The sequence below is a fragment of the Anabrus simplex genome, chromosome 7, assembly GCF_040414725.1.
Source record: "Anabrus simplex isolate iqAnaSimp1 chromosome 7, ASM4041472v1, whole genome shotgun sequence".
Lineage (NCBI taxonomy): Eukaryota > Metazoa > Arthropoda > Insecta > Orthoptera > Tettigoniidae > Anabrus > Anabrus simplex.
In genome coordinates, this window is record NC_090271.1 from 164,347,847 (window position 1) to 164,365,473 (window position 17,627).

Consider the following 17,627-nt stretch of genomic DNA (forward strand, 5'->3'; position numbering starts at 1 on the left):
TGGCATTTAACATTGGATATCTGAGCCTGACACCAGTATGTCAGTGATTCTCCATAAACCCTAAGAATTGTATCCAATTTCAACCTCAGCAAACGGAACTTTTGTAATATGTGGTAATCATGGGGCCAGTGTAAAACCCTTCAACCCCATGACTGTACCATATGTATATATCTTAATATTAAGTATTTTTTAGAATAGTGGCACTCACTAACATATTTTGCAGCAGTGATATAAACTGAGTAATAAGCTATGTGTCCGTGAATTGGTTGCTGAAGCTCTTATTCTATGTATATATCTTAACATTAAGTAATTTTAGAATAGTGGTATCATGTTTTATTTAATGGCATTCTTGTTTCATTTTAATTTTAATTTTAGTCGTATTTATTCTGTACAGTCGCTATTAAGTAGGTTCTCTAGCAGCTGAAGATGACCTATTTACGAGTCGAAACCGGTACTGTTTTTATGTTAATAATATTGACACTATGCAAAATAAAGTATTGATTAGGTGGAGATCCTTCATACTTGTACTTGAACTATCAATACAGACCATGAAACTAATAGATTATAGTAAACTTAAAATGCGTCGAATGAATGCTTTTATAAAACTACACTGATATCAATATTTCCAGAGAGTGAAAGCTTGAATCTTTCCGGCGGTATTACCTGTGCTGCCATTGTGCAGAAGGAATTGGAAGATACAGGCAAAAAGAAAACGTGGCTGACAGATTGGCCCCCGGCGTTTTTAGCAGCAGTTTGCATGGCCTTTAGATCGGCCGCCTGGCACTATGAGTTAATTAACTAAATACTCCCAATTGCATTGAATGATCATTTAAGAAAGAACCCTCTTTTTTGTATGACTAAAATTGAAAAATGAATTGTCAGCCTTCCATTTAGGCAGGTGCTGTATAAAGTAAAATTTGTCCAAGGATATCTTGTGTATACACTTCATAGTGTTTGAATTTTATTGTGTTGCTGGTAAAAATAAGCTTACATGTAGTATTTAAACTCGTGAGCTTTTTGATTAGCTACCTAGGAAGATTCATAGTTATGATTTCATATGGTGTTCTCTTTGTTACCAGTAGTTTCTTACAAGTTTTAAAAAGTGGATTAGCATGATGACTTTTGAGGATCACTCGTCATAATTCTAGAAGTCAGTCTGCATGAAATAGGCAGAAGTAACAAATTATCATGGTATGATTGGTTGTGTAGCACATCCTAATTTGAACAAGTAAGAATTTTTGGCAAGCAAGTTGAAGCTTTCACTCTCTGGAAATATTGATATCAGTGTAGTTTTATAAAACCCTTAATTCGATGCATTGAAAATTTCGCGCGTGTTAGCCATGCTCTCTGCCGCTTTGTGTTACTTGCTTGTTATCTCGCTTGTTTATACGTTTATTTACTTCCAATAGTGTAAAGATGGATAAGTATACTTATTTGGATTGGCTGCTCCTGGCTCAATCAATCAATCAATACTGATCTGCATTTAGGGCAGTCGCCCAGGTGGCAGATTCCCTATCTGTTGTTTTCCTAGCCGTTTCTTAAATGATTTCAAAGAAATCTAAAATTTATTGAACATCTCCCTTGGTAAATTATTCCAATCTCTAACTCCCCTTCCTATAAATGAATATTTGCCCCAATTTGTCCTCTTGAATCCCAACTTTATCTTCATATTGTAATTGTTCCTTCTTTTAAAGACGCTACTCAAACTTATTCATCTTCTAATGTCTTTCCACGCCATCTCTCCGCTGACAGCTCGGAACATACCACTTAGTTGAGCATCTCGCCTTCTTTCTCTCATTTTTTCCCAGCCCAAAATTTGCAACATTCTCATAACGCTAACTCTTTTGTCGGAAATCACCCAGAACAAATCAAGTAATCCTGTTGGGGGTCCCATACACTGAAACCATACTCTAGTTGGGGTCTTACCAGAGACTTATATGCCCTCTCATTTACATCCTTACTACAACCCCTAAACACCCTCATAACCATGTACAGAGATCTGTACCCTTTATTTACAATCCCATCTATGTGATTACCCCAATGAAGATCTTTCATTATATTAACACACAGATACTTACAATGATCCCCAAAAGGAACTTTCACCCCATCAACACAGTAATTAAATTGAGAGGACTTTTCCTATTTGTGAAACTCGCAACTTGACTTTTAACCCCGTTTATGAACATACCATTGCCTGCTGTTCATCTCACAACATTATCGAGGATGATGTAACTTATTTATTACTCTATACAGAATAACATCATCCGCAAAAAGCCTTACCTCTGATTCCACTTGTTTACTCATATCATTTATATATATAAGAAAACATAAAGGTCCAATAATACTGCCTTGAGGAATTCCCCTCTTAATTCTTACAGGGTCAGATAAAGCTTCGTGTACTCTTAATTCTCTGAGATCTATTTTCTAGAAATGTAGCAACCCATTCAGTCACTCTTTTGTCTAGTCCATTTGCACTCATTTTTGCCAGTACTTCTCCCATGATCCACCCTATCAAATGCTTTAGACAAGTCAATCGCGATACAGTCCATTTGACCTCCTGAATCCAAGATATCTGCTATATCTTGCTGGAATCCTACAAGTTGAGCTTCAGTGGAATAACCTTTCCTAAAACAAACTGCCTTCTATCGAACCAGTTATTAATTTCACAAACATGTCTAATATAATCAGTAAGAATGCCTTCCCAAAGCTTACATGCAACGCATGTCAAACTTACTGCCTTGTAATTTTCGGCTTTATGTCACCCTTTCCTTTATACACAGGGGCTATTATAGCAACTCTCCATTCACCCGGCATAGCTCCCCCAACCAAATAACAATCAAACAAGTACTTCAGATATGGTACTACAGTGGACTCCGTTTATTGTAATCACAGATAATGTTATCAACCGTATTATATAATCACTTTTATGAAGGCCCGTACGGACAAATACTAAAACATTGAAAATCTTCCATTTATTGTGATCACAAATTCGGTTTGTGTTATATTTGTTTTCAAGGATTTCGTTCTCAAGTATGCGAGTATTATCGTGCCTTGCCTGAACACACTTCTTCAAATATGAAAGTGCTAAAGGCTGTAAAACCTCCAAGGAACAAGTAAGAGTTTATTGTTGTGCAAGTATGTCTGGTGAAAAGAAAAGACTGTTAGTGATTGGGAAAAATAAGAACCCATGTTTCTTTAAAGACATCAATAAGTTTCCAGTGGACTATCACTCCAACTGTAATGCATGGATGACTACCCTGATGTTCAAAGAGTGGCTACTGAAGTGGGATAATAGGCTGAGCTGTAAAATAGTTTTGCTGGTTGACAACTGTGCATCACACATTGTGAATTGTGAGCTCAAGAACATCAGTGTGGTTTTCTTACCGGCGAATATGACTTCATTAATTCAACCATGTGATCAAGGAATCATTCGCACCATGAAAGTGTATTATGCCTATGCAATGCGCACAGGAATCTTAGGAAACATAGAGGACTCACATAAAACTAGTGCCAATGCCCTTGCCCAAACACCAGCCTTCTTGATGCCCTGCATTTTCCAGCCATGCCGTGGGATAATGTCTGAGCACATACAATAAGGAACTGTTTCCCGTATGGGTAGGGTTGCCAGATGTACGGTTTTGCCCGGAACAAGACGGTTTTTCCTCATTTTGTTCCGCGTACGGTGCACCATTTAAACCGTACGCCCGATGTTCCGTTTTTTAAATATTGTGTTTTTGACAATAGTATAGTATCAACAAAGTGCGCGGTTATGATTAAAATATTCTGTATTATGACCCGACCAATGATCAGCCATCGTAGTTGAGAACAGCACCTCTGGCAGTATTCTAGCGGCACTAGCGGGCATGTGGTCTCCTCCATTTTATATATCAGTGGTTTAATTGGCCCAGAAAAACTGAAGAACATCTTAATGGTACTTAAGTTTGTCTTAAGTATATTTCCATCGAATGCTTATACTTAAAGAGTATTTTCAGTAATGGCAATAAAATTGAGAGATGACAGAAACAGATGTTCAGTAGATATAATAAAAAATGAACTTCTTGTGTGCTTCAACTGTGATGAGAATTGTAAGGAATTTCTCAAGAAAGTTTTGATGAATAAGAAACTGTTACACATTGCTTCTTCAAATGACAAGTGCTTGTGAAATGTTCATTTCAACGTAAAGGCTAACGCATTATTAGTTTGTAATAAATTAAGTACCTCAGGGGCGTATTCTCCTTGAATGCAAGGCATTCATTGCATGCGTTATGATAACACAAAGAACTGTCTGATTTACGACTTTAGGTTGTTTCAGGTCAAATATTAACGATTTTATCTCTCAGAAGTTCAAAAGGTCCGCGCAACTGTACTAGTTCCGTTGCTTGATTACGTGTGGTGCTAGTGTAGTCTCGCCGTCTACTCCACTCTCGGAAGAAAGAGACAGCAAATGCAGGAGTTAACGACGTAAGGCATTCAATCTTAAAATTGCATTCAGTAGCAGACGTAGTTCTGAAACCCTCCGAACGATGTCGCTGCAATTGAAACTTGGTCAGAATTTGTCACCCCATACCCGTGCTACCCTCTGCCATCTGTTAGCAACTTGGAGAAAGTCGACATGTTTACAGCGAACGGGACACACAGATTACCCCCTAGCGAGAACCCAACGTGACGAAACTGACCAATGCCACTGGGGTGACTTACCTCCAGTGCTTAAGTTGTGGCTAACTAGTGAGTTAATTCATTGTGTGTTTTGCTGATTAGTGAGTTCATTCTGTGTGTGCTGTTCCTGTGCTATTCGTCGTTTTATTATATTTTGCGTAATGTGGTATTAACGATGGATGAGTCTAAAACGGATATAATTGTAAATCAGTTTGAAAAGCCATTTACTGGCCGTTCGTTTGATGAAAAGATGCAAATAGTTAAAGCCGCGAGACCTCTACCTTCCCTCGTAAATTTCTTCTTCTTCTTAATCTGCTTACCCTCCAGGGTTGGCTTTTCCCTCGGACTCAGCGAGGGATCCCTCCTCTACCGCCTCAAGGGCAGTGTCCTGGAGCTTCAGACTCTGGGTCGGGGGATACAACTGGGGAGGATGACCAGTACCTCGTCCAGGCTGCCTCACCTGCTATGCTGAACAGGGGCCTTGCAGGGGATGGGAAGATTGGAAGGGATAGACAAGGAAGAGGGAAGGAAGCGGCCGTGACCTGAAGTTAGGTACCATCCCGGCATTTGCCTGGAGGAGAAGTGGGAAACCACGGAAAACCACTTCGAGGATGGCTGAGGTGGGAATCGAACCCACCTCTGCACAGTTGACCTCCCGAGGCTGAGCGGACCCCGTTCCAGCCCTCGTACCACTTTTCAAATTTCGTGGCAGAGCCGGGAAGCGAACCCGGGTCTCCGGGGGTGGCAGCTAATTACATTAACTACTACACCACAGAGGCGGACCCTCGTAAATTTAAAAAGAGAAAACAAGAATTGTGTACGCACGTTCAATCCAGAAACTTACAGTAAAACTGTTTGGCTCGAGTTCACCTACATGTAATTAGGGTGAGTAGAATTGAAATTTACTTAATACATTGTGTTAACTGCATGGTTACTAGTTGCATGCCTCAGTGGAGATTCCAGGATACGCCACTGAAGCACCTACATTTTTCATGCTGGCGCTGTTATATTATTACCGGTATTTACTTATTAATATAACCATGGTCTTTTCTCTTAATCATGGTTATAGTGCCTTAATTTAGTGCTATGTGGCAAGGAAATGGGAGTGTTCCTTATTTGCTAACTGGAATCAAGTGACTGTTCCTTATTTGCCATCCGGAAATCTGGCAACCCTACGTATGGGGGATTTTTAAGAGAGTTACCAGAAGTAGACGAAGGTGTTGAACTTTGTCCAACAGGTTTAACGGAAGATGAATTTCAGGAATGAATGAACATTGATGAGGGCATCATTACTGATACTAAACAAACAAGGGCGACATTTATGTGAGGCAGGTACATCCGCAGAATTAGATATGAGAGGTGAAGAACACGGAGCAGAAGATAGTGATGCTGATGATGACGATGTTGCCGAAACTTCCTGAACAACAACGAATGCTGAAATGCGACAGGCACTAGATATTAATGGACTTTTGAGAGACAACCAGAAGCAAACAACGATTAGAGACTATTTTACATAGCTGAAAACAATTAACGGTATTGCAGTGCTGTGTACCGGTATGTGTTTCATTGTGCATGTAGGTTATAAATACAGTAGGCTACCTATCAATTTTTATTTTTCAGCTATTGTTATCAGCCGGTTAATGTTATCAAATTATCTGTGTCCCAGAATGATCATAATAAGCGGCGTACACTGTACATCTCAACCCATTGTCCTTAGTATATCCCCAGAAATCTTATCAATTCCAGCCGCTTCTCGAGTTTTCAACTTTTGTGTCTTATTATAAATGTCATTGTTTTCATATGTAAATTTTAATACTTCTTTAGCATTAGTCTCCTCCTCCTATGTGGACATTGTCCTTGTAACCAAGAATCTTTACATACTGGTGACTGAATACTTCTGCCTTTTGAAGATCCTCCCATACACACTCCCTTTGTTCAGTAATTATTCCTGGAATGTCCTTCTTGGAACCTGTTTCTGCCTTAAAGTACCTATACATACTCTTCCATTTTTCACTAAAATTCTATGACCGCCAATTATGCTTGCCATCATGTTATCCTTAGCTGCCTTCTTTGCTAGATTAAATTTCGTAGTAAGTTCCTTCAATTTCTCCTTACTTCCACAGCCATTTCTAACTCTCTTTCTTTCCAATCTGCACCTTCTTAGTCTCTTCATTTCTCTGTTATAATAAGTTGGATTTTTACCATTTCTTACCACCTTTAAAGGTACAAACCTGTTTTCACATTCCTCAACAATTGCTTTAAACCCATCCCAGAGTCTGTGTACATTTTTATTTACCGTTTTCCACCGATAATAGTTACTTTTTAGAAACTGTCTCATGCCTGCTTTATCAGCCATATGATACTGCCTAACAGTCCTACTTTTAAGACCTCCCTTTCTATCATACTTAACTATGACAAAAACAGGTTCATGATCACTAATTTTGGAGGCAAATTCCTGTTGGTTTTATTTTTTATTTTTTCATAGCACAGAGGTGAATAGAAAACAAGTCAGTGTGACTATAACTTCCATAGTGTTTCATTTTCTTCATTTAAAAGTATGAATTTTTTATTACTTTTTGAGAATATTCACCTGATGTTGAATAAAAAACTGAAGTTTTATACAGTTCTTGATAGTATTTTTTGAGAAGTATGAATTTTTACAAAATTACGCACGTGCAGGTTAAATACACAGTAACTTCTTCCTTACTTCAAACAGTTGCATTTGGGATTCCTAGCCCTTTCCCATAGTACCATCACCCCTACCTGCATTACCCTAAATAAATAAATAAATAAATAAATAAATAAATGAACAAACGTATAAGCAAGCGAGATAACAAGCAACACAAAGCGGTAGAGTGCAGCTAGAAGGTGCCACCAAGGGATGATGGAATTAAAACCATGAGACTACTTGCAATTAGTTCCACCATGTGAGGAACACCATGGGTCTACGTTACATAGGAGCAGTACCATTATGTGAACAACACCACGTGCGTGAGCGTTGCCTGTGGTTAGTACTATCGTGTGCATTCCACCAAGGTGGGAGTTCAGGCGCTTGGATGCAGATACTGGCGTATAGCAGGAAGAGGTGTCGATTGGTTTGGTTCCATTGTGTTCAGGATGGGTCTGCGTTACCTATGAGTAGTATACTATCTGAGGAACACCATGGGCCTAGATTGCCTGTGATTAGTACCACTATGTGAGGAACACCATGGGGCTGCATTGCCTGAGAATAGTGCCCTCATGTAAGGAACACCATGGGTCTGTGTAGCCTGTGTGTGGTACCATAATGTGTGATAAACTGTAGGTTTATATTGCCTATGATTAATAGCACTATGTGAGCAACACCATGAGTAGGTCACGTGGCCTGTGATTAGTATTACTATATGAGGAACACCCTGGATCTAGCCGGCTTCCGTGATTAGTACCTCTATGTGATGAACACTATGGGTCTACATTGCTTGTGAGTGGTACCCTTGCGTGAGGAGTACCATGGGTCTGTGTTGCCTGTGAGTAGTGACATTATGTGTGATATACGTTGGGTGTACATGAACTGTAATTAGTACCACGATGTGAGGAACACTTTGATCATCAGTCATCAATTATCTGCATTAAGGCGGTTGCGCAGGTGGCGGATTCCTTATCAATTCTTCACCTCATATGTACATTTATTTATATAATTGTTTACCTAGCTTTTCTTAAATACTTTCTATGAACTTGGAAATTTATCAAACATTTCTCTTGACTTATTAATTCCAATCCCTTACTCCTCGTCCTATAAACTATAAACTTTATATTATGATCTTCCCTACTTTTAAAAGCTCCACTCAAGCTTATTCTTCTACTTACGTCATTCCATGCCAACTCACCACTGACAGCTCAAAACATACCGGATAATCGAGCATCTCTTCTTCTTACTCCAAAATCTTCCCAGTCCAAAGTTTTCAACATTAGTAACACTACTCCTCTGTCGAAAATCTCCCAGAGCAAATCGTGCTGCTTTCCTTCAAATGTTTTGTATTTCTCATATCAAGTAGTCCTGGTGAGGGTCCCATACAATGGGGTGATACTGTAACTGCGGTCTTACCAGAGACTTATACGCCCTCTCCTTCACATCCTAACTACAACCCCTAAATACTCTCATAACCATGTGAACAGATCTGTAACCTTTCTTATCTACCTCGTTAAGGATTACCCCACTGAAGATCATTCCTTATATTAACACCTAGGTACTTACTTTCTTCTCCATGAGATATTATCACCCCATCAATACAATAATTAAAACTGAGAGGATTTTTCCTCATGATGAAACTTACAACTTGACTTTTCATCCCGTTTACAATCATACTGTTGTGTGCTGTCTATCTCACTACATTGTATAAGTCCCCTTGCAGTCACTCACAATCCTGCAACTCATTTACTACTCATTATAACATCATCTGCAAATATCCTTTATGTGTGATTCCAGATCTTTACTCATATCATATATATATATAAAACATGAAGGTCCAATAATACTGCCCTCTCAATCAGTACAGGATCAGATAATGTTTCATCTGCTCCAATTATCTGAGTTCTATTTTCTAGATATGTAGCCACACATTCAACCACTCTTTTGTCTAGCCCAATTACCCTCATTTTTGTCAGTAATCTCCCATGATCTACCCTATCAAAAGCCTAGGATAGGTCAATAGTGATACAGTCCATTTGACCTGAATCTAAAAGGTCTGCTATTTCTTGCTGGAATCCTATTAGTTTCAGTGGAATAACCTTTCCTAAACACAAACTGCCTTCTATCAAACCAATTTGTAATTTCACAAACATGTCTAATATAATCAGAAAGAATGCTTTCCCACTGCTTACAAACTACACATCAAGCTGACTGGCCTGTAATTTTCCGCTTTATGTTTGTCATCCTTTCCCATGTACACCGAGGTTACTATTGCAACTCTCCATTCATTTGGCATGGGTCCTTCATCCAGAGAGTAATCGAATAAGTATTTCAAATATGGCACTGTATCCCAACCCATAGCCTTTACCTTATCCCCAGAAAAATCTCTCAACCCCAGCTGCTTTTCTTGCTTTGAACTTTTGTACCTTTTTATAAATATCTTTATTATCATAGTATTTCACTATTATTAGTCACCTCCTCCACCAGGACATTATATTTATATCCATCTACCTTTACATTTTGCTGACTGAATACTTCTGCCTTCCGTAAGTCCTCGCATGTACACTCCCTTTGTTCATTAATGATTCCAGGAATGTCCTTCCGGGGGCCTGTTTCTGCCATAAAATATCTATAGGCACCGTGCGTGTTGCTCTAGCGGCCGGGCGGAGAACAACACGTGAGGCAGACTCCAGACTCGCAGTAGCTGTTCTGTTATGACTGAGCGTGTAGTTAATCCGATGATAATGGAAGAGAAAAGGAGATAAAGTAAACGCAATTGTTGTGTTGTCAGATGTTCCAATACTTATGCAAATACGGGAATTGAAGTACAATTTTATCGTTTTCCAAAACGAGCGATAGAAGTAGACCGAAGGAGGGGATGGATACACGCAGTTAACCGAACAAAGTAAGTGGGTCTACACATACGTACTGCACATGTTTGCAATAAGTTCAACTGATCCGATTTAATTTAATTTTGGTTTTAATTTTTAGCCCTGATGGATCACTTTGGCAATCTACGACTTACTCAAGAACATGTAGTGCACATTTCATCGGAAACAAAAGATCTGGACACCCACTAAGTCCAGCCTATCTTCCGACAATATTTCCGGATGAATACAAGAAGAGGAATGTGTCGCCAGAACCCAGCTTACAGCGCTTTCACAGACAACTCAAGCGATTAAAAGAGGAAGAATCAGATGGAAAATTTTCGAGTACAGTTTGCCCAAGTAACATAACCAAGGATGCACCCGTGGGAACAGATGCATCTGATTTTCATTATTCAGACTTCATGTCTTCTTGTTCAATCAATGAAAACAACGTAAATACACAGGCATGTATTCTACTTGATTTCGGTCTGGAAGGGGACATTAGGAAACATAACGTGTGGAACTGAAGACAATCGTGCAGACATCAAGGGTCCAGATTTCCAAGGCTACAGTTCCATAAGGAACAATACACAAATGCATGATTTAACAGGTGTGAACTTCAACGTCTTTGCCTTGCTGCTTGCGTTATTACCAAACTGTAACGTTTCGAGATTATGCAAAGAAACCAGATTATTGATTTTCCTAGTGAAAATTAAAACCGGACTCTCCTATTCTGCTTTGAGAGTGCTATTCGGTGTTAACAGGACAACAGTTTCGTGTATTTTTACGACCGTACTTATGCAACTGGCACTGACGAAACATTTTATATTCTAGCCTAGTAAGAAAAGTGCTCAAGAAACAATACCTCCAGCATAAGGGAAATTACGGTAATTGTCTAGCCATTATTGACTGCATGGAATTTAGGGTTGAACAGCCTCCCCAAGTAGATCAGAGAGTGTATTTCTATTCTCAATACAAGGGTTGCTACACGGCAAAAGTTTTAATTGCAATCACGCCTAGTGGTACGATCACCTTTAAATCTAAATGTTACGGTGGAAAAGCTAGCGACTCATTCATAACAACTGACAGTGGTTTATTGACTATCCTTCAACCTAGTGATGAGGTCATGGCTGATAAAGGATTTACTGGCATCAGAACTAAATTATCTGGCCGCGGTGCCGTAATAGTGACACCGCCGTTCTTACATGATGGGAGATTAACAGCTAAGGAAGTTGAGAGTACTTATAATATTGCGAGTGTTAGAATTCACGTAGAAAGGTGTATTCAAAGAATCAAAATATACAATATATTACAGAAATTGCCAACAGAACTTTTTCCACACGTGCATGACATCGTGCATATGTGTTGTGTGTTAACGAATTTGCAACCTCCAATAATTAAAGAATAGTTTGAGAATTGTTCTACCATCAGTTTGTTTTATATATTTTTGTTTACATTTTGATCTTTTCAATTTCAACAAGCAGGAATTGACAAATACATACTTTTTCTTCTTCTTCTTCTTCTTCTTCTTCTTCTTCTTCTTATTAGGAATACCGCTAATTTTTGGCAAGTAATTATTGAAATAGAACTTTGTTATTTTGGTGAGACATTCCTCGACATACTTATTGTCCTGATAAATAATGTATTGGCAACTGTTGTGCTTTGCTATATACTTATCACATTTCTCCAAGCCAGTTACGTACATCAGTATTTGTACTAGTGTGTAATACATATGACTTGTCTTTAACTGTATGTTATTTTGCTCGTCAAAGTAAAGATAACGCACTCGCACATTTCCTGACTAATCTACTATTGGTTTATCTTTACAGGAAGATGGACAATTAGCTTCTTACACTCTGTCAGCTACATTTCCTTTGAGAACTATGCCATCTGGAGATCCGCAAATCCAAGGTTGTTTCTTGTGGGTTATTAACCCACATCGAATAACACGAACACCAAATGAACTTCCATAGCATTCTATTGCTTCACTTTCCATTTCACTTCCATAAGAAAGATTGTTCAAAGCAGCTCCCCCAATTGGAATTTCGGTTACAAATGTGAGAGCTAAAGTATCAAAGTTATGTCGCCTAGTTTTAATCCGATGTGCTTTCGTGCTAGCAGATATTCTTATCTTTCTTTCTTGAAATCTTCGAGGGCTTCCTGATTGAGATAGTGTCCAGGGAGATTTTAATTATATGATTTGTATCAGCCTGCACTTTGCTGGTAAAAAACATTTCGTCACTCACGGTGCGAAAGGTGTATTTGTCTGGCAAGCGCACGTCGTTAGAGACTTGTAAGTATAATAGCTGTGTCACAATTTTCTCACATTCTTCTCTCTCCACATCATTCACTACTCTGTCTATAAATGATGTGACTACGGCCCTGCACGATTGTTCGATTTCAGTACTTCTGCTCGAAGCATTGTACGAAGACTGCAAGGGATGTGTTTTAAAATATCCTCAGTTAATTCGAAGAGGGGAAGAGATGTCTCCAAAGTCTTTTTACCGAACAGTTCTACTCGTTTGCCTTTTCTGTGTCCTTACTATTCCTTACCACTTTTAAAGGTACATATCTGTTTTTACACTCCTCAACAATTGCTTTAAACCCACCCCATAGATTGTTTACGTTTTTGTTTACCATCGTCCATTTATCATAATAGCTTTTTAAAAATTTCCGCATTCCACTCTAATCAGCCATATGGTATTGCCTAATAGTCCTACGTTTACAACATTTCTAACACATTTATTTTTAACTCTGACAAAGACAGCTTCATGATCACTTATACCATCTGTCACTTCAGTTTCCGTATAGAGCTCATCTGGTTTTATCAGCACCATGTCTAGAATACTTTTCCCTCTAGTTGGTTCCATCACTGTTTGATTCAGCTGCCCTTCCCATAATAACTTATTCACCATTTTTTGGTCATGCTGTCTGTCATTCACATTTCCTTCCCAGTTAAAATTTGGCAAGTTCAGATCACCCGGTACAATAATATTCCCGTCTGTCTCGTTCCCCACATAGCTGATTCTTCTTCTTTTTCTACTGTTTTCCCACACCTGTGGGGTTGCGGGTGCAACTGTGCTGCACATGTCGATTTGGCCTTGTTTTATGGCTGGATGCCCTTCTTGATGCCAGCCGTATATGGAGGGATGTAATCACTATTGCGTGTTTCTGTGGTGGGTGGTAGTGTTGTGTGTTGTCTGAATACGAGGAGGAAAGTGTTGGGACAAACACAAACACCCAGTCCCCAGGCCAGAAGAATTAATCAGAGGCGATTAAAATCCCTGATCTAGCCGGGAATCGAACCTGGGGCCTCAACGCTGACCATTCAGCCCACGAGTTGGATCCACACATAGCTGATTATCTTATCAAATAATTGTGCATCAACGTCAGTGCCAGCCTTGCCAAATTTGTACACCCCAAGAACATAAAGTTGCCTGTTGTCTTTAGAGATGAGTCTTACACCTACAGTTTCATGTTCCTCATCCTTAACTTTTTTGTAGCTTACAAATTCTTCCTTCACCTGTATAAATACTCCTCCTGTCATTGTTCCTAACCTGTCTCTACGATAAACACTCCAGTTCCGTGAGATAATTTCTCCATAATATTGCTTATCAGCTATGATTCAGTTCCTATTATAATATCTCATAAATATATTATCTATCAATTGACTTCATTCTATTCCTTTCTTTACAATATATCTACAGTTTAACACCAACAATTTTATGTCATCCTTACTCAATTTCATGCTTCCTATACTGTCATCAGCGCTCCCTGGTCCACTCAGTTTCCCTTAATGTACCTCCCTGTAACTCTCCCAAACAAACCTCCTAACTTATATGTACCATTGCGGTTCAAGTGAAGGTCATCTCCTACCCACTCATTAGGTTCTACAAATCTCTCTCCCAATTCTTCGTTACCTGTTATTAATACTATTATAGGAAAAACATCATGGTTCCGTTGTGCCATGGTTAGTACTATTATGAGGGACTGGTGACCTTGATTTTAGACCCCCTTTTGACAATGAGAATCACCCGAGAAAATAAGGCATTATGAATCAGTCTACTGATTCTGTTGGATTCCTGGTCATTTTTTCATCATCGTTTTAGATTCTAGTCAGCTGATATATTTTGAAGTTGTAATTATTGTTTCATTTCGTTGCACCTCGTATCATTAGGGGCCGATGGCCTAGCTTAGGCCCCTTTGAACAGCAAACATTATCATCACCAACCTTTATGAGTGTGACATCAAAAATAAGGAAAGAGTTTATTTGAATATGCATTGTAATGGTAAAATTTCCAGATGTATTGCTCTCAAACTGCCCTGTCATTTGTTTGTGTAAAAGTTTGATCACAAATATACTCTTTTAAGTTTGTACCTAACCTTTATCCTTTCATAATAATTTCAGCATTATGCAATGTCTGGTGGAAAATTTAAACATATCCTATTTTTCAGACAAGAATTCTCTTTTGCATTTTATAGGACCTGTTATTCCAGTCAGACTGTGTATCGCTGCACTGCACCCTCAACGAACATAATCATCACCTTATCAACGAGTTTACCATAAAGCAAATGAGGCCAGGTAAGGAGTGTATACTTACTGTGTACAAGAAGAGCTAAATCTGTCTTGTCTTTGTTTACAAATCGTGGATACTCTTTCCCGCTTATGCATTACATTGAAGCTGTCTGAGGAAATATCTTATGGCACCATTATCTCTGCTTATTTATGACAATCCTCCTCAAAGAAATTTTGCATGAACAATTTATGGATGTATGTATTTATGTATATTGTATATCCTTGGAATTCATACTCTTAAATTAGCATACAAGATGTAAGTGAAGATTTCATGAATCTACACTTCCTTAGAAAGATGGTGTAGAAGAAAGTAGTGACTAGACCAATGAAACCATTTTAAGGCTTATGATGTTTTGCAAAATTTTTGTGATCATTTATATTGTCGTGGTATCCTATAGAGAGTTATTTTAATGTTAATATTTTGAAATTAGTACATGAGTCTGTTCGTGGTAGTTTCTGTGATATTTGTATAGTCGATAGGTGAAATATAGAATTGTTTTGTTATAGTTCTACACTCCAATCTCCTAAACAGGATATGTAAGATTGCTACAGTATTCCATTTCTTTGTTGTTATGATTAATTATTGTGCTGTTATGAAGCAGTATTATGATCATTCACATTGGCAATATAGTAACTTAAAATTGCAGTGGAGGATTCTTTGCTATTGATTAGTAGAATACAATAGGTTAACTCCCTGCATTGCATTTGTATTTCAATTTTCTTGCATGCCAAAATGTTTCAGCCTATCTCATTGTAAGAAACAGACTAGTCAAAAAATGCTCCCATGTGCGCTGTAAATAAGAAATTATGTAAATCTTTTGCTAGTATTAATATTAGTGTGAAAACCCATCTGCAACACGAGAGGAAAATGGTTACAAATAAATACTATCCTGGAAACACCCAGCACCTGAACCTGTCTATACTACCGAATGTTCAATTCCACACCACACGTTGAACTAGCGAATGGTATGTTGTATTGTCTCTGACTTAGAGCGTGAACGAGAGGATACTGAGAGCTGGAGCCCTCTTGCTGAATACGAGGAGAAATTGTCTAGAATCATAACTGAGGAGATTAGGAAAGTGTTTGAGGCCCTCCTTCCATCACCCTTATCCTGGGAGTTCCTGAATCGGACAGTGAATCATTGGTCTCCATCCTCTTCTCGCACCTCCCAGGAGATACAAGGTATGATCTTTGTCCTGATCCAGTTTGATGCTTCACATCGGCTATTATTATGGTTGACTCACCGCACCCAAAGTTATTTATACCTATCTATCAGGTTTCGGTGAGTCCACCCCATATCTGGAGAACAGACGCTGCCTGTTGGATTTCAGTGGCATTTCCTCCACAGGGAAGCCATCACCCAACTAAGAAGCTCTGAAGCCATTCACCTTGTTAGAGCGTCGGGTTATTTACCACTGTCCAACACTGTGTTCAGTCACTGGTTGTATGGTCTACTCTATACCATAGCAAGTAACTCTGGCCGTGATTACAGATTGTATAACGTAACTTAAAAGCCTTTCAGCCAGTGGAAAGCATTAATCATAACACATATAACATTGTATAACAAACCTGTATATATAAAAAAAAAAAAAAGAGTACACCATAAAGCAAAGGAAAGTCATGTTTCACTCTACAAGAACATCCTCAGATTCTATCAGATCACTTTAAATCATGTGTGTATATATGAACAATATTGTTTATGTTGGGTATATTAAGAACAAGTAATAACAAATAATGATTGTAGCAGTCTTCAACTGTTAGTGTATTAACTTACAGAAGTGCTTCTGTTTATGTAAGTTGCTTATCAATCATCCATCACCTTCAATAACTGCTTCTGGACTGCAGTCATGGCCTTGTCCAGTCTTTGTAGCAGAGGGGTGAGTGTAAAATTCTGTGGGCAATGACCTTTGTACAATGGATAGGGGAGGGGAGAGTTGTGGGCCAAGATTCTGACCTTGGAGAGGGTGGAGAATGTTGCTTTCTCATGTTATAATATATATTGTATTGAGGAGTAAATACAAGTTAATGATTTTGAGGAAATAAAAGTATGGAACTGAATTAAAGAGTATAGTGTAAGACATAATTTTTAGTATGTATGTTGGGTATTCAGCCCAAAGGCTAGTTTGATCCTCTACAGCTCCACCAACAGCTGTCATAGATAGCCTAGGTGTCACTAAAGAGGCATACTAGGGAAATGAGGAGTGAGGTAGTTTCCCTTTGCTTTCCTCACTGAGCCAGAAGTTGCTATCACAGATCAGTCTGCCAAGCCCACTGAAATGCATGCACCAACAGACCCCATGAGCGATATTTTCACACCATTCATAACAGGGACTGGCTGTATAACAGACCCCATGAGCGATATTTTCACACCATTCATAACAGGGACTGGCTGCATAACGGAATGGTATTACTAGAATCGCTCATACCTCGGTCACTTTCATATTGTCAAAGCCAAGGATGAGACTGAGACAGGTCAATGAAAGTAGCAAATTTATTTTAGCCTATACCAGAAGACATAGTGCACTGTAAACACTACATCCCGCATTAATTTTTAGTGATAAATAAATAATAACCTAAAAATTGTCTAGAATGGTGAAAGACTATAGATAACAATATCCTAACCCACATTCCTGAGATTTAAATCAGCCTTGGGATTCATTAAGCGCTAATGCACAAAAAAAAATCAGATCTGTTTTGATGTCTGCGAAATGGTGTGAACTGTCATGTATGTGCTCTCCGAAGGCTGAATGCAGATTGTATCTAATCGCAATTTTTGGTTCTTTGTATCTTGTGTAGAAATTACGTATTGTTTGGCCTATATACGTGGCATTGCAGTTAGGTTCTTCATACTTGAGTTCA

The 17,627-nt window shown here is 38.7% G+C and overlaps 1 protein-coding gene across 2 annotated transcripts in view; it reads left to right on the forward strand.

Annotated features, from left to right (window-relative positions):
* CtBP (C-terminal binding protein) overlaps positions 1-17,627 on the forward strand; it is a 381,638-nt gene that overhangs the window by 297,557 nt on the left and 66,454 nt on the right. For both annotated transcript variants that reach the window (XM_067151426.2, XM_067151427.2), the window contains exon 6: positions 14,674-14,773. In XM_067151426.2, the coding sequence (XP_067007527.1) occupies positions 14,674-14,773 (100 nt within the window). The remainder of the gene's footprint in view (positions 1-14,673; positions 14,774-17,627) is intronic.